Source organism: Artemia sp. Qi Xiang Cuo, chromosome 3 (genome assembly GCF_049724085.1).
Source record: "Artemia sp. Qi Xiang Cuo chromosome 3, ASM4972408v1, whole genome shotgun sequence".
NCBI classification, from domain to species: domain Eukaryota; kingdom Metazoa; phylum Arthropoda; class Branchiopoda; order Anostraca; family Artemiidae; genus Artemia; species Artemia sp. Qi Xiang Cuo.
This window is the reverse complement of record NC_142796.1, coordinates 91,658,962-91,678,177: the sequence shown is the minus strand read 5'-3', so window position 1 is coordinate 91,678,177 and position 19,216 is coordinate 91,658,962. Positions and strand designations below refer to the sequence as shown.

Sequence of the window (19,216 nt, the reverse complement as noted above, 5' to 3'; positions counted from 1 at the left end):
TTGTCTGGGTGAGCATATAGTAGTAAATTGACTGTAAATCTCAAAAGACGCTATATGGAACCCAGACCATATCCAGGAGCGGGGGGAGAGAGTTACCCGTTTTGATGCCCCCTGATAATATATGTCTGACTCGTAAAAACGTAACAAACATGTATATAAACACATTTTCGATGCGTCTTTTAAAGTTTTTGCTCCCCATCCCCCAGAACAAAAATCTTAGACACACACTTGTACAAAACATCCTAAGATACAAATATCTACGCCCCTGTGGTTCATAATAAGTGTAAAATACATGCTGTGCAACATACTCTCTTATAATTACTGCAGTCAAAATGTTGTCAAGCAGTTCGTGGTAACGAACTGTAAGTAAGGAGCGACCCGGCTCAGTACACCGAAACTCTAAAAAACGGAATTTATGATACCAATAGATGCATCAAAAGAATCAGATTTTTATGCTGGTTTCAAATATATATATTTCATCAAGTTTAGTCTTACCCATCAAAAGTTACAAGCCTGAGAAAATTTACCTTATTTTTGAAAAAGGAAAAAACACCCCCTAAAAGTCATATAACTATAATGAAAATCACACCATCCGATTCAACGTATCAGAGAACCCTACTATAGAAATTTCAAGCTCGTATCTGCAAAATGTGGAATTTTGTATTTTTGCCAGAAGAAACATCACGGATGCGTTTTTTTGTTGTTTTTCTCTACGGGTGCTAGTATTAACCCAGTGGTCCTAGAACATCGCAGGACGGCTCTTTCGAACGGAAATTAAAAGTTCTAATGTCCTTATTAAGTGACAAACAAAAATGGAGGGCAAATAGGCCCCCTCTCACGCTCATTTTTTTCCCAAAGTCACCCGATCAAAATTTTGAGGTAGCCATTTTGTTCAGCATGGTAGAAAAATACAATAACGTCTTTGAGGATGACTTAATCCCCCACAGTCCCTGGGGGAAGGTCTGCAAGTTATGAACTTATGACCAAAAAAGGACCAAAATTATGGCAAAAAAACGAATATTTTGACCAAAGTTATCACCAAAAAAAGCTTTGGCAAGCTATGAACAAAAAAAGAATATTTTAGCAAAAGTAGGCCCCTGAAAGTTACACTTGTAAATATAAAACTAAACACAAATGCTGGGCCAATGATGTCTCATATGCGTAATTTAATGAATTGGCGTATATTTAAGCCAAAAAGGAAATAAACAAGATTATTCTCCTACAATTACATGACAAAAAGTGTGATTTAATGTCATTGATTTACATCTATGACATTATTTTGTAGACCAATAATATTATTCGGTATTTATGCAGAGAAAAACAGTAGCCATCTTTTTCAAAACTTTATGGGATTTAAAACGTCAAATTCGAAATTACCCCAGATTGGCTCTTCTGTGCATGAATTTGAGCCAGTACAAATAAGAGAACTATTTGAATCACAAGATAGTTTGTAAATAGTCGATCTGTTTCTCTGTTATTGAGATATGTACAAAATTCAAGCATTTTTTTATGATTGACCGATCAGAAAGAAGATTGATCAGAATTGAACGATTTTTATGATTGGGCGATCGGAATGAATATTTTAGGCACATTCTTTTTTTTCAAATCAGAAAAGATAGAAACTTGTAACAGTGAATTTAAAATGAGTCTAGTTAAAGATACAAATACCAAACAATAGTAGAAATACTTGGGATTAATTCAGCGCTATTGTAGATTTTCCAAATAAGTTAACTACCATTTGAATTGTCCACTTCTGTGGCCAAGAGTGAAATTTAGATCAACAAAGAAAGTTCATTATTAAGGTTAATCTACATTGCTTTGTATAAAATCTCGAAAATAGTTTTGAGATGATTCTACACAAGCTGCACAAGTGTTTTGCAGACCAGTGGGAAAATTGTGCCTACCAAAACAAGCTTGGGTTTGTAAACAGACTAGCGAAAGGAGATTTGATTTATGGTTAGTAATATTATTGTTTGTGGGCTCTTCTGAAGGCTATAATAAGAAAAAAAAAGTAGTACCAGTCAAATCCACAATCATCACTTTTTCCAATTATAATGGTGACTATGCCAGAGGCTATGTACAAAACTACAAGAAAAAAACAATAGTAATAGGACTCTTCATATGTAAGATGTTGATTAAACAAGTTACCTCTGATACAACAAAATTGAATACGGTGATAAATAAATATTAAATGTTCAGTAATAACATTTTCACTTCTTACAGAAAACCTACCTGAATTTGAGCTACCTATAGACCCAAAGCTCTTTAGAAACAGCACCACTCTGCTAGAGTCAGTTATGTCTTCTGGTCTAAATTGGCACGAAAATGCAAGAATGATTGTATTTATATTTTCGCTAGAGAAAGATCACGGATGCGTGTTCATTTGTTTTTTTTTGTTAATTATTTTTACTTCGGGTGGACATGAAGACCTATCGACAACTCAACGGCGTCAGGAATAACCTGATACATAGAGAAATCAAGTCATTTGTTGATGCCAAAGCAGATGAGCTACAAGAGGCAGCCATGAGGAAGGATCTTGGAGTAGTGTACAAACATTGGCTTGCGGGGTGCTCCTTGAAGACATAGTGTCCCACCTTTTAAGGTTGACTGAAAATTTTTCTCTCTGTTGAAATCAATTCCTCTATCCATTTGTAAGGACTTGTGATGTGTCCCAACTTGTGATCTATAATGACCTTGTTTATGTTGGAGTGAATCATTCTTGGTCGTAAGAATTTGAAATACAATTAAGAAGTTGAAAGACCACAAAGCTTCTGGCATCTGCGGAACCCCCACAGAGCTGCTCAAGAGTGGAGGTGACACTATGCTGCTATGAATTCAAATGCTATTCACTGCAATATGGGACCCGGAATTTTTACTGAGGACTGGTGTACAGGAGTGATCCTACCACTGTGGTAGAGAAAGGGTTCCAAGAAGAAGTGCTCCAACTTTAGAGGGATAACACTCCTCTCAGCACTACGCAAGTTCCTTTCTATTGTACTGTTGCAGTGATATTTTATGCAATCCCGACAAAAACGCAGAGTAGAGCAGACTGGTTTAATTCCTGGCAGATCAATGACATAGAAGATATTCATCCTGAGGTAAATCTTTGAGAAGGGGAATGAGTTCCATCAAAAGGCTTTAATTGTTTATTTCGATTTCAAGGCATCTGTTGATCGATATTCTCAATGGAATATTCTTTTAAATACTAGCCTCCCTTCAAAATATGTCCAACTACCTAGGTTCATGCATTTAGAGACTGAGAGCTGTATGCAAGCAAAAGGTAGACGCAGCAAGTTCATTCTAATATGAAAGGGAGTCTGGCAAGGTTGCTCAGATGCTCCTAAACTATTCAATTGTGTTACACAACTCCAAGTCACAGCTATTCATGGCTCTGAACACAATTCAGAAAGAAGCTGTCAGGATCAGACGATCCTTCAACTGAAATAATATAAAATTCATTACAGTGAGTTAAAGTCTGACGCCGACAAATCAAATTACTCAACCATTGGAAAACAAATCAAAGTGATCACCCCTTTCACTTATCTTGGTTCTATAATATTTAAAGATGGCTTCATCGACCAAGAAGTTGTTGCCCACTCGGCGAAAGCTTGGCCAAAGCCAACTAAGCCTACAACGGCAGCTGTCCAGTGCCGTCGGGAAATTCCTTGACCAGCCTGGAATTCTGCTGTCAAATACAGAGGCTCATGCTGATGACTGTCCCACATGGAGAAGGCTGGTGACGCTCTCAACGTCACTCCGGTATGAGAATTAAGCAAGTACCATGCCAAATTCTTTGTTGACCCACTTATTAATTCACTCAGATACAAGACCGTACCCATGTCAATTCTGCGGGAAGAGATTTCATCAGAAGTCGGACATGAAAAAGCATACCTACATACATACAGGTACAGTTCGAGATTTCCTCAAACCTTAGTTAATTTTGCCCGCATTTCACTTGCAACAACGCAGCTGTTCCTTTGCCATCTCGCCATGTGTTTTCAATTTAATAACTTTTTGATCTACATTTTTCCGATTTTTTTTTTCAACTTTTTCTTCTACCATGAGATTTCTTCTACCATGCCAAATTCTAAAATCTCTTTTCCTACCCAACTGTTCTTGGAAAGTGCCTCTCAAATTTATCGTCGTGTAGTTTATCAACGTCCTAACTTCCCAGAAGGTATAACAGCTTTAATTATTTTATTTTTAACATAGCTTTAAATGAACTATATAGCTTCCTTTACATATAAAATTAATAACATCACTCCCGGGCTATATGCCCTAGTATCTTTCTTTCCGGTCGCCGATTTTAAATAAAATAATCAATGAGGTTAGCCGTCTTGTCATCCTGTGTTAACGTATGGACTATTTGACCATCAAATACCGCATTGCTTATAAACATATTATTGCACCTGCAAAATTGTTGCAGTCTGTTATAATTGCTTCTCACTCCTTCCTTACACCAAATGTTTAGAAGCTAGAAAACCATCTATTCTAAGTTTTATCTACTTTAGGCCCTAAATCCCCTCATAAAGTCTCCTAATAAAAAGGCCACATTACTACCTGAGACCTTGTCTATTTTTCTAATTTAACTGAATGTAAAAATCATCTGAGTCACTGCTGTTTTAATTAGGCGTTTCTACAGGAATATATGCCATGATGTCTGATACCTTGCATTTTCTGGTCTTAAATCGTGCAACTACAATTTTATTATTAATACCTTTTCGACCTAAATAAGATATCCTTATTCATAAGGAGCCTAAAGTCCTACCTATAAATCCCACCCTTTTTAAATTATAACCAATTTATAATTTTTGCCAAATTTATATTTTATATATTCTCTAAATATTATATAAAAATAGTTTATATTCTTTATGGTTTCTAACCAATGGAGATGAGTTTCTGGAACTCCCAGCAAGTCTAGTAAAATTACCTGATTTTACCATTCCAAATAGCTATGTTTTAACGTTTTTATGTTCCATGATTTAATTGTCATATTGTTTAAGCCTTTGAAATTTGAAGCAGATAAGGTAATATATTACTACTGCTACTAAAAACTCACTGCACCGCCAAGAAGCCTGATGCCTGCCCAGCTTTTCTTCTCCGTCCAAGTCAATTCAAAGCCCTCCCCTTTACAACTTCACAAGAAGCTCTATTTTTTTTTTCTTGAATTATTTCTTAAAACCCCTTCCTATCCTATTCAGGGACTACCTGTTCTTATTTGACCCTACAATTATGGCTGAAAAGGACAAGCTTACGAAACGCAAAGCTAGTCTTCACCCAAAATATGTCCCAGGCCTCTCAACCTTTCTCTCATTATAGTCCTAGAAAACGAGATAGAGTCACATTCTTCGCCCAGCTTACTGTTTGAAATACAGTCAGTCATTTGGGTACCCAAAACAATGTGAATACAATGTCTCTGAAAAACATCAAACAATTCCTCCTCCGTCTTCAGAAGAACCCACGTTTCAGAACCATAATTGAGATAAATTTTAAAACCATACTTGATTGTTATTACTGTAGCTTCCGATATTTTAATCCTGGTTCGCAGACTTATCTTCTTATTCTTTCATTTTTTTTTTAGCTATCAAAAGACACCCTGGTCGTTGATCATTCTACTTTTAACAACTTCACTGCATCCACCATCTTTCCTAGTAATACGATAAGTGATAGATAGTAATAGATAATACGATAGTGATAGAAGTAATAGATAAGTGAAGAGTTCCAATTAATCCATTTTTTAGTTACCCATCATCTTTTTTAATTTTACGCCTGCAATTTCTAACTCAAAAATATGCTTCTACTCAAATAAAAAAAAAAAAGAAAAACAGGAAAAGTGTACCTTAGTGACGTGCGAATCTGTGGAAATGTGCAGATTTTTTCGTGTTTTAACAGGCCGCAAAAAGGCCGTGGCTGTGGATTGTCTCCAACCTTTCTTTATTGTTCCTTGTGGAATCATAAAACCGGTCTGAAACTCTGCATTACAATCTCGGTTTTCATAACCGAGTTCTACTCCCGCTTCTACAAAGGCATCTGCTAGTTCAGTTTTGTAAGGCGCCTCCTCGACATTAAGCATACCACCTATAAAGAATAAAATGAAATATATATCGTCAAACAAATATATATAATAAATGTAATGAAATATATAATCAGGACTTGTGATATCTCGCAATAGGATACAATTTTTAAATTACCATCAATTATGCCTTGACATTACTTTTTTTAGTTTATATTTTATTATTTTTTTTATTTTTTATTATATTATATTTTATATTTATATTAGCTATATTCCATAGGCACCTCTTAGACATTAAGTATATCACCAATAAAAATCGAATAACTGTGTATCTAATTGGGACATCTCATAACTCATAACTAGCAGTGGAGACAAAAAAAAACTATATATTCAAAAAAGAGGACACATCAGCGCTACCCTTGCAAAAAAGTGATTTGCCTTATGTTCAAGCCAGGACATTGTAAGTTTCTTTTAAAGAGTTTTTGGTCATGACAATTTTAACTGTGTCCTTTTTTTCATTCCGATGCCATTTTTAGAGGTTTTGGGCTATATTTGAAAATACCCATAAATTTATTTTCAAAATAACATTTTACCATTAAGACTAATTTGGATAATGGTTACCATCTCTGAATCAGCTAGAAATGAAAATTTTGTCTTACTTGCTAGTTCTCTTTCAAAACGCGTTTTTTTTTAATATGGGCTGAGGGTTGTCCTTTGCTAGTTGCGAATACCGCTGCAACGACGATTAGATGCACAGTTCCGCATGATAGACCCCTTTGCCATAAAAGTACTTGCTTGTAAGTAGAAGGCTATCTTATAGTCCCATGCCTAACCCCTGCTGCCATCTACAATTTAGTTTAATGCTGACGGGACTCCTAATATGGGCATAGAGTCCCTAGGGAGAACACGTGGTTAATGGGGTCAATGACCTCTTTTTCCAAGGTCGATTTGCTTGTTGTTGTTTTGGCCAAGTGCACACTCGAGGTGAATGTCAAGGTGTCCAGAAATAGGAAACAGTATTTGATGTTGTTGTTGTTTTGGCAAAGTGCACGCTCGAGGCAAATGTCAAGGTGTCCAGAAATAGGAAACACTATTTGATGTTGTTGTTGTTTTGGGCCAGTGCATGCTCGAGGCGAATGTCAAGGTGTCCAGAAATAGGAAACAGTTAGATCACACTTGACTGATGATGTCATGGTTGATTGATTTGACACGAAAGGGGAATTAATTTGTTGTTTCTAAGGGGAATTATTGATTCAAGAAAGGGGAATTAATTTGTTGTTTCTAAGGGGAATTATTGATTCACGAAAGGGGAATTAATTTGTTGTTTCTAAGGGGAATTATTGATTCAAGAAATTGGAATTAATTTGTTGTTTCTAAGGGGAAGGTGGGGAAGAGATATATTGATTGCTCAATCGAAGGGAGAGAATTCCCGAGAAATTGATTACATAATCGGTAGAACCCTATCAGGAGCTAGTGACGGGAATCCATTTATGGGCATTGAATGACGTAATCGACTAGGACAAATGGATTTCTGAGAAATTGATTACATAATCGGTAGAACCCTATCAGAAGGTCATGACGGAATTATTGATTCACGAAAGGGGAATTAATTTATTGTTTCCAAGGAGAATTGTTTCCGGGTGAATGTTTTGATCTTAGAGATGAAGAGATTATCGCGGGAAAAGGGTTTCTTAGTAATTTGAAATGTGACAGCGCAGGGATGCCAAAAACAAAAGGAACACGCATAAATTACGTTTAGGGATTATTTGAGCGAAAGCGTTTTAGACATTTTAGGGAATTATTTCGGCGAAACAGTTAGAGACATTTTAAAAGATGATTTTAGAAGATGTTTTAGAAGAGGTTCAGAGTGTAGTCGTTATAATACACAAGTTCCATTTGAACAGTGTCGTGAGGTCCTCTACCCAAACCCCAAAGGGTTCCGATCCCCCATCCCAACCCCGAAGGAAGCCCCCGGCCCCCAAAGGTTCCCCAGGGCTCCCAAAGGTTCCCCCGGGCTCCCAAAGGGTCCCCCGGGCCCACCAAAGGGGCCCCCCGGCGCCCCAAAGGACCACCCGGCCCCGCAAGGGACCCCGGACCCCCGAAGAGTCCACTCTTCATTTTTTAATACTTTTTTAAGGCTTTATTATATCTTTTCAGAGCAAGTTATTTTCTTAATGTCCATCCTAAGCCCATTTTACAAGTTGAAGTACTTATCTTTTTCACCCACAACTATACTTTACAGCTTTTTGGTTACCTCAACACCAAGAAATACTTTTCAAAGACCATTTCAGAGCAAGTTACTTTCTTAATGTCCCTCCTAAACCCATTTTCCAACTTGCAGTACTTATCTTTTTCACCCACAACTATACTTTACATCTTTTTTTATAACTCAACCCCAATAAATAATTTTAAAATACCATTTCAGAGAAAGTTACTGTTATAATTTCCATTCCAAAACCATATTACAACTTGAATTACTTTACTTTAAAACCCACGACTATACTTTAAAGCTTTATGAATACCTTAAAACCAAAAAATTCTTTTTAAATCCAATTTTAGAGCACTTTCCTTTCTCAATATCCCTACTCAACTCATTTCACAGCTTGTAGCACTTGACTTTTTCACCCACAACTATACTTTACGGCTTTTTGGATACCTCAACACCAAGAAATACTTTTCAAGAGAGAATTTCAGAGCAAGTTAATTTCTTGATGTTACTCCTCCACCCATTTTTCAACTTGAAGTACTCATCCTTATCACCCACAACTGTACTTTACAGCTTTTCGAGTACCTCAACACCAAAAAATACTTTTCAAAGACCATTTCAGAGCAAGTTACTTTCTTAATGTCCATCCTCAACCCATTTTCCAACTTGAAGTACTTATCTTTTTCACCCACAACTATACTTCACAGCTTTTTGGATACCTCAACACCAATAAACACTTTTCATAGACCATTTAAGACAAAGTTACTTTCTTAATGTCCCTCCTAACCCGGTTGTCAAACTAGAAGTCGTTATCTAGATCAGCCCCCCTTCTCCTGGAGATATTTGTGTATCCCACAACACCCATAAATACTTTTCAAAGACCATTTCAGAGTAAGTTACTTTCTTAATATTCCTCCTAAACCCATTTTCTAACTTGAAGTACATATCTATGTCACCCACAATTATACATTACAGCATTTTGGATACATCAACACCAAGAAATACTTTTCAAAGACCATTTCAGAGCAAGCTACTTTCTTAATGTCCCTCCTAAACCCATTTTCCAACTTGAACTACATATCTTTTTCACACACAACCATACTTTACAACTTATTGTATACATCAACAAAAATAAATAATTTTAAAAGACCATTTCAGAGCAAGTTCCTTTCTTAATGTCCCTCCTAAACAAACTTTCCAATTATAAGTACTTATCTTTTTCACCCACAAACACACTTTATATCTTTTTGTATACATCAACACCAAGAAATACTTTTCAAAGACAATTTCAAAGAAAGTTACTTTCTAACTGTCCCTCCAAAACCTTTTTTCCAACTTGAAATACTTATCTTTTTCACCAACGACGATACTTTACATCGATTTGGATACCTCAACACCAGGAAATACTTTTCAAAGACCATTTCAGAGCAAGTTACTTTCTAAATGTCCCTCCTAAACACATTTTCTAACTTTAAGTACTTATCTTTTTCACCCACCACTATACATTACACCTTTTTGGATACCTCAACACCAAGAAATACTTTTCAAAGACCATTTCAGAGCGAGTTACTTTCTTAATGTCCCTCCTAAACTCATTTTCCAACTTTAAGTACTTATCTTTTTCACCCACAACTATACTTTACATCTTTTTGGAAACCTCAAGACCAATAAATACTTTTCAAAGACCATTTCAGAGCAAGTTACTTTCTTAATGTCCCTCCTAAACCCATTTTCCAACTTGAAGTACTTATCTTTTTCACCCACGACTATACTTTACAGCTTTTTGGATACCTCAACACCAAGAAATACTTTTCAAAAACACTTTCAGAGCAAGTTACTTTCTAAATCTCCCTCCTAAACTCATTTTCTAACTTGAAGTACTTATCTTTTTCACCCAAAAAACCATACTTTACAGTTTTTGGATGCCTCAACACCAAGAAATACTTTTAAAAGACCATTACAGAGCAAGTTACTTTCTTAATGTCCCTTCTAAACCCATTTTCAAATTTGAAATACTTTTCTTTTTCCCCCCACAACCATACTTTACAGCTTTTTGTATACCTCAACACCAAGAAATACTTTTCAAAGACCATTTCAGAGCAAGTTACTTTCTAACTGTCCCTCCTAAACACTTTTTCCAACTTGAAATATTTATCTTTTTCACCAACGACTATACTTTACAGCTATTTTGATACCTTAACACCAGGAAATATATTTCAAAGACCATTTCAGAGCAAGTTACTTTCTCAATGTCCCTCCTAAACCCATTTTCGAACTTGAAGTACTTATCTTCTTCAGCCACAACTATACTTTACACCTTTTTGGATACCTCAACACCAAGAAATACTTTTCAAAGACAATTTAAGATCAAGATCCTTTCTTAATGTCACTCCTAAACACATTTTCCAACTTTAAGTACTTATCTTTTTCACACACAACAATACTTTACAGCTTTTTGGATACCTCGAGACCAAGAAATACTTTTCAAAGAACATTTAAGAGCAAGTTCCTTTCTTAATGACCATCATAAAACCATTTTCCCCCTTGAAGTACTGATCTTTTTCACCCACAACTATACTGTACAGCTTTTTGGATACCTCAAGCTACTAAGCTGTTTTCAAATACCCTTTCATATCCATTTTTTATCTGTATGCCCATCCCACGATCGATTTTGAGCAGTTAGTATTTTTCTTTTTCACACAACGCAATACTTAATCACTTTAAGGTCGACTACGAATAATGCCCTACCTTTAATTGACAATGTCAGAGGAAATTACATTCGCAATGTTCTTCCTAATCCCATATTCCTACTTGAAGTACTTATCTTTTCACCCACCACATTACTTTACAACTTTTTGCATACCTTAAAACAATGATATCTAATTCAAGATACATATCATTGCACGTTCATTTCTCAATGTCCCTTATATACCCATTTTTCCACTTGATGTACATAACTCTTTCACCCACAACTATACTTTACAGCTTTTTGGATACCTCAACACCAAGAAATACTTTTCAAAGACCATTTCAGAGCAAGTTACTTTCTTAATGTCCCTCCTAAACCCATTTTCCACCTTGAAGTACTTATCTTTTTCACCCACAACTATACTTTACAGCTTTTTGGATACCTCAACACCAAGAAATACTTTTCAAAGACCATTTCAGAGCAAGTTACTTTCTTAATGTCCCTCCTAAACCCATTTTCCAACTTGAAGTACTTATCTTTTTCACCCACAACTATACTTTACAGCTATTTGGATACCTCAACACCAAGAAATACTTTTCAAAGTCCGTTTCAAAGCAAGTTACTTTCTTACTGTCCCTCCTAAACCCATTTTCCAACTTGGAGTACTTATCTTTTTCACCCACAACTATACTTTACAGCTTTTTGGATACCTCAACACCAAGAAATACTTTTCAAAGACCATTTCAGAGCAAGTTACTGTCTTAATGTCCCTCCTAACCCCATTTTCCAACTTGTAGTACTTATCTTTTTCACCCACAACTATACTTTACAGCTTTTTTGGATGCCTCAACACCAAGAAATACTTTTCAAAGACCATTTCAGAGCAAGTTACTTTATTAATGTCCCTCCTAAACCAATTTTCCAACTTGAAGTACTGATCTATTTCACCCACAACTATACTTTACAGCTTTATGGATACCTCAACACCAAGAAATACTTTTCAAAGACCATTTCAGAGCAAGTTACATTCTTAATGTCCCTCCTAAACCCATTTTCCAACTTGAAGTACTTATCTTTTTCACCCACAACTATACTTTACAGCTTTTTGGATACCTCAACACCAAGAAATACTTTTCAAAGACCATTTCAGAGCAGGTTACTTTCATAATGTCCCTCCTAAACCCATTTTCCAACTTGAAGTACTTAACTTTTTCACCCACAACTATACTTTACAGCTTTTTGGATACCTCAACACCAAGAAATACTTTTCAAAGACCATTTGAGAGCAAGTTACTTTCATAATGTCCCTCCTAAACCCATTTTCCTACTTGAAGTACTTATCTTTTTCACCCACAACTATACTTTACAGCTTTTTGGATAGCTCAACACCAAGAAATACTTTTCAAAGACCATTTCAGAGCAAGTTACTTTCTTACTGTCCCTCCTAAACCCATTTTCCAACATGAAGTACTTATCTTTTTCACCCACAACTATACTTTACAGCTTTTTGGATACCTCAACACCAAGAATTACTTTTCAAAGACCATTTCAGAGCAAGTTACTTTCTTAATGGCCCTCCTAAACCCATTTTCCAACTTGAAGTACTTATCTTTTTCACCCACAACTATACTGTACAGCTTTTTGGATACCTCAACACCAATAAATACTTTTCAAAGACCATTTCAGAGCAAGTTACTTTCTTAATGTCCCTCCTAAACCCATTTTCCAAATTGGAGTACTTATGTTTTTCACACACAACTATACTTTACAGCTTTATGGATACCTCAACACCAAGATATACTTTTCAAAGACCATTTCAGAGAAAGCTACTTTCTTAATGTCCCTCCTAACCCCATTTTCAAACTTGAAGTACTTATGTTTTTCACCCACAACTATACTTTACAGCTTTTTTGATACCTCATCTCCAAGAAATACTTTTCAAAGACCATTTCAGAGCAAGTTACTTTCTTAATGTCCCTCCTAAACCCATTTTCCAACTTGAAGTACTTATCTTTTTCACCCACAACTATACTTTACAGCTTTTTGGATACCTCAACACCAAGAAATACTTTTCAAAGACCATTTCAGAGCAAGTTACTTTCTTAATGTCCCTCCTAAACCCATTTTCCAACTTGAAGTACTCATCTTTTTCACCCACAACTATACTTTACAGCTTTTTGGATACCTCAACACCAAGAAATACTTTTCAAAGACCATTTCAGAGCAAGTTACATTCTTAATGTCCTTCCTAAACCCATTTTCCAACTTAAAGTACTTATTTTTTTAACCCTAAACTGTACTTCACAGCTTTTGGATACCTCAATACCGTTACATACATTTCAAACACAATTTCAGATCAACTTAATTTCTTTATTTCCATTATAAACCCATTTTCAAAGTTGAATGACTTATATTTTCCACCCACAACTATACTTTACAGCTTTTTGGATACCTCAACACCAAGAAATACTTTTCAAAGGCCATTGCAGAGCAAATTACATTCGCAATATCCCTCCTAAACCAATTTTCAAGCATGATGTACTTATCTTTTCACCCAGAACTTTACATAACAGCTTTTAGCATACCTCAACACCAAGAAATACTTATCAAAAGACCATTTCATTGAAATTTCCTTTCTCATTTACCATCAAAAAACAATAAAAAATGTATAAGTACTAATATCTATCACAAACACAAAAAAATTAAATCTTTTTGAAAACCTAAACACCAAGCAATACTTTTTAAAGACCATTTCAGAGCAAGTTACTTTCTTAATGTCCCTCCTAAACCAATTTTCCAAATTGAATTACTAATCTTTTTAACAAACAACTATACTTTACAGCGTTTTGGATACCTCAACACCAAGAAATACTTTTCAAAGAACATTTCAGAGCAAGTTCCTTTCTTAATGTCCCTCCTAAACCCATTTTCCAACTTGAAGTACTTATCTTTTTCACCCACAACTATACTTTACAGCTTTTAAATTAGGTTAGGTTAGGTGAAAGACAGGCAAAAAGTTAGATGAATGGTTAGGTTAGGATAGACTAGATTAAGTAGGTTAGCCTACGTACGCGCGCGTACGTAGGCTAACATAGCCTAACTTAACCTAACCTAACTTAATCTAGTCTATCCTAACCTAACCATTCATCTAACTTTTTGCCTGTCTTTCACCTAACCTAACCTAAGTGAAGCGTGCGTAGGATAACCTAATCTAACTTAACCTAACCTAATCTAACCTAATTTAAAAGCTGTAAAGTATAGTTGTGGGCGAAATATCTAATTACTTCTATTTTTATTATTGTTTTTGGTGTTACTTTAATTATGTATGTTTGTCTTACATTTTATTTTAAAAATATTTATTTGTGTTGAGGTATCATAAAATCTGTAATGTAGAGTTGTGGGTGAAGAAGATAAGTACATCAAGTCGGAAAAATCGTTTAGGATGCACATCAAGAAACTATCGTGCTCTGAAATGTAATTTTAAAAGTATTTCTTGGTTTTTAGTCAAAATAAAAGCTGAAATTTATAGTTGTGGGGGAAATAGATACGTACTTCAAGTTTGAAAATGTGAGTAGGACGGAGAATAAGAACGGAACTTGCTCCGAAATGGTACTTGAAAGTATTCCTTGTTGATTAAGTATCCAAAAAGGTGTAATTTATAGTTGTGGGTGAAAAAGATAATTACTTCAAGTTGGAAAATGTGTTTAGGCTGGACATTGAGAATTGAACTTGCTCTGAAATTGTCTTTGAAAAGTATTTCTTGGTTTTGAGTTATCCAAAAAGCTGTAAAGTATAGTTGTGGGTGAAAAAGATAAGTACTTCAATTTGGATAATGAGTTTAGGAGGCACATTAAGACAGTAACGTGATCTGAAATTGTCTTTGAAAAGTATTTCTTGGAGCTGAGTTATCCAAAAAGCTGTAAAGTATATTTCTGGCTGAACAAAATCAGTAATTCAAGTCGGAAAATTTGGGTAGGAGGGTCAGTAAGAAAGTAACTTGCTCTGACATGCTCTTTGCAAAGTATTTCTTGGTGTTGAGGTATCCAAACAGCTGTAAAGTATAGTTGTGGGGGAAAAATATAAGTACTTCAAGTTGGAAAAAGGGTTTAGGAGGGACATTAAGAAAGTAACTTGCTCTGAATGGTCTTTTGAAAATCATTTCTTGGTGTTTATGTATCAAATAAGCTTTAAAGTAGAGTTGTGGGTGAAAATGATAATTACTTCTAGTTTGAATATTAGTTTAGAGGGGTCATTAAGACATTATATTTATCTGTTATGTGATGTTTTATTTATTTCTTTGTGTTGAGTTAACGACAAAAAGACAAAATATAGTTTTTGCTGAAATAGATAAGTACTTCAATTTGTACAAGGGTTTTAGGAGGGAAATTTAGAAAGTAACTTGCTCCGAAATGGAGTTTGAAAAGTATTTATTGGTGTAGATGTATCCAATAAGCTGTAAAGTGTGGCTGTGGGTTAAAAAGATAAGTAGTTCAAGATGGAAATTGGGTTTAGGAGGAACATTGAGAAAGTAATTTGCTATGAAATGGTCTTTGAAAAGTATTTCTTGGTGTTGAGGTATCCAAAAAGCTGTACAGTATAGTTGTCGGTGAAAAAGATAAGTACTTCAAGTTGGAAAATGGGTTTAGGAGGGACATTAAGAAAGTAACTTGCTCAGAAATGGTCATTGAAAAGTATTTCTTGGTGTTGAGGTACCCAAAAAGCTGTAAAGTATAGTTGTGGGTGAAAAACATAGGTACTTCATGTTGGAAATTTGTTTTAAATGATACATTAAGAAAGTAATTGTCTCTGAAATGGTCGTTGTAAAGTATTTTTTGGTTTTGAGGCATCATAATAACTACCAAAAATAGTTTTGGTGTAGATTGGTATGGAATTCAAGCGGGAATTATGGTGTGAGCTGGACATTAAGACAGGAACGTGATCTGAAATGTATTTTGAAAAGAATTTCTTGGTGTTGAGATAACCTGAATGCTTTAATGTATATTTGTGCATTTATTTTTTAAGTAATAAAGGATGTATATTTTGTTAAGTCGTGTAGTAATTAAAGAATCTATATCTGAACTTGTCTTTTAAAGGTTTTTCTTTGTGTTGAGGTATCCAAAAAGCTGTAAAATATAGTTGTGGGTGAAATAGATAAGTACTTCAAGTTGGAAAATTGGTTAAGGATGGACATTAATTAAGGAACTTGCTAACATATCTTATTTGAAGAGGTAATCTTTTATGATATTCATAAGATCAGCGGTACTGGATATTTGCTTGTTTAATAGTTAATAACTTATATTTTGATATAGACTGTATGGTGGACATTAAGATAAGAACTTGCTATGAATAATGGTTTGAAATATATTTATTTGTGTTGAGGTGACGTAGAAGCATTGATAGTTAGCATTGTGAGAAAAAGTTACGTTATCCTTGTCGGAAAATGGGTTTATGAGGGTAATTAAGAAAGTATCTTGCTCTGAACTGTAATTTGAAAAGTATTTCTTGGTGGTTATGTATCCGAAAAGCTGTAAAGTATAGTTTTGAATGAAAAAGATAAGTACTTCAAGTTGGAAAATGAGTTTAGGAGAGAAAGTAAGAAATTAAATTGTTCTGACATTGTGTTTGAAAAGTATTTATTTGTGTTGAGGTATTCAAAAAGCTGTAAAGTATAGTTGTGCTTGAATAAGATTAGTACTCAAAGTTTGAAATTGTGCTTAGGAGAGATTTTAAGAAATTAACGTACTCAGAAATGGACTTTTAAAAGTTTTTCTGTGTGATGGGGTATCCAAAAAGCTGTAATGTATGGTTGGGAGTGAACAAGATAAGTACATCAAGGTGTGAAGTGTGTTTAGGAGTGACCGTAAGAAAGAAAATTGCTCTGAAATGGTCTTTGAAAAGTCTTTATAGGTGTTGAGCTATCCAAAAAGCTGTAGAGTAGAGTTGTGGGTTATAAAGAAAATTACATCAAGAAGTAAATTTGTCTTGGTAGGAATATTAATACAGTAACCTGATATGCAAGTGAACTAGAAATGAATATATTTTTGTTTTTTACACAATAAAGATGTCAAATAGATTTGATTGTTAAAAATAAAATTAATTCAAGTTGGAAATCGGGTTTAGGAGGGACATTAAGAAAGTAACTTGATCTGAAATGGTCTTTGAAAAGTATTTATTGGTGTTGAGGTATGCACAAAGCTGTAAAGTATAGTTGTGGGTGAATAAGATAAGTACTTCAATTTGGAAAATGGCTTTAGGAGGGACATTAAGAAAGTAACTTGCTCTGTAATGGTCTTTGAACATTATTTGTTGGTGTTGAGGTATACAAAAAGCTGTAAAGTATAGATGTGGGTGAAAAAGATAAGTACTTCAAGTTGGAAAATGGGTTTAGGAGGGACGTTAAGAAAGTAACTTGCTCTGTAATGGTCTTTGAAAATTATTTCTTGGTGTTGAGGTATCCGAAAATCTGTAATGTATAGTTGTGGGTGAAAAATCTACGTACTTCAAGTTGTAAAATGGGGTTAGAAGGGATATTGATAATGTAACTTTCTCTTAATTATTATTTTAAATATTTTCTTTGTGTTTAGTTTTACAAAAAGCGGTACTTTATAGTTATGGGTGAAAAAGATAAGTACTTCAAGTTGGAAAATGAGTTTAGGAAGTACATTAAGAAAGTGACTATCTCTGAAATAGTCTTTGAAAAGAATTTCTTGGTGCTGATGTATACAAATATCTGTAAAGTATTGTTCTGGGTGTAAAAAATAAGAAAATCAAGTCGGAAAATGGGTATAGGAGGGACGGTGAGAATGTAACGAACTCTTAAATGTTCTTTGAAAGTAATTCGTTATATGATTTTTTCAAAAAAGCTTATATTTAATTCTGTGGGTGAATAATCTAATTACTTATAGTGTGATAATTCGTTTAGATTTGATATTGATAATGTGACATGCTATTACATAGTCATTGAAAAGTAAATCTATTTTATTATTCTTCCCAACATATATAATGTTGAAGTGTTGGTTAAATAGATAAGTAATTCTCGATTTATAATGTTTTTCTGTTTGACATTTATAAATTAACGTGCTCTGTCATTGTATTTTTAAATTATTGATAGTCGCTTAGTGATAAAAAAATATTTAAAGAAGATATCAATGTTAAAAATACATTTGCTTCAATTCGGAACAGGTGGGTAGGAGGGGCAATAAGACCTTAACGTGATCTGACATGGTCTTTTCAAAATATTTCTTGGAGTTTAAGCATCCTAAAAGCAGTAAAGTATAGATGAGTGTGAAAAAGATAATCACTACAAGTGGTAAAATTTGTTGAGGAATGTAATTTAGACAGTGACTTGCTCTTAAATTGTCATTGAAAAGTATTCGGAGGAGATTATCAATGCAAAAAGATGTAACGTAAAGTTGTGGTGTAATAAGATTAGTATATCAAATCGTAAAAGTCGGGTCCGAGTGCCCGAAAGAATGAAAATAGAACTCATCTGGTGTTTGAAAAGTATTTCTTGGTGTTGAGGTATCCAAACAGTTGTAAAATATAGATGTTGGTGACAAAGATAACTACTTCAAGTGGGAAAATGAGTTTAGGAGTGACATTAAGATAGTATAGTGCTCTTAAAGGGTGTTTTAAAAGTTTTTCTGGGAGTTGAAGTATACAAAATGATGTATATTTTAGATGTTGTTGAAAATAATAAGTACTTCAACTTGGAATATGGGTTGATGAGGGACAGAAAGAAAGTAACTTGCTCTGAAATTGTTTTTGAAATGTTTTTGTATGTTTTTAGGTATACACATATCTGTAATGTAAAGATTTGGGTAAAACATATATGTAATACATGTTTAAAAAAGTGTTGAGGATGGATATTAAGAAAGTAACAAGCTAAGACCTTGTCTTTGAAAAGAATTTAAATGTCAAGAATACAAACCACTGAAGACAAGTAGATTTGTGTTTGTAATTCATACTAACATATCGATCTACACAGGGTGGAGGAGGGACATTAAGAAAGTCACTTGCTCAGAAATGGTAATTGAAAAGTATTTCTTGGTGTTGAGGTAACCAAAAAGCTGTAAAGTATAGTTGGGGGTGTATTAGAAATGTACTTCTAGATGGATTATGGTTTTTTGAGGGTCAAATATTTTATATCTTGCTAATTCTTGTTCATAGAAAAGTATTTATTTGTGTTTTGGTATATTATAAGATGTAAATTTTTTTGTTAGGTGAAAAAGATCAGAACTACAAGTTGGAAATTAAGTTTATTTTGGACATTAAGAAAGGAAGTTGCTCTGAAATGTATTTTGAAAAG

At 34.4% G+C, this 19,216-nt stretch overlaps 1 protein-coding gene across 1 annotated transcript in view; it reads right to left on the bottom strand.

Annotated features, from left to right (window-relative positions):
• LOC148954743 (glucose dehydrogenase [FAD, quinone]-like) overlaps positions 1–19,216 on the bottom strand; it is a 130,598-nt gene that overhangs the window by 44,607 nt on the left and 66,775 nt on the right. The window contains 2 exon segments of the mRNA XM_089086493.1: positions 5,344–5,356; positions 5,827–6,078. Coding sequence (XP_088942619.1) covers positions 5,344–5,356; positions 5,827–6,078 — 265 coding nt within the window.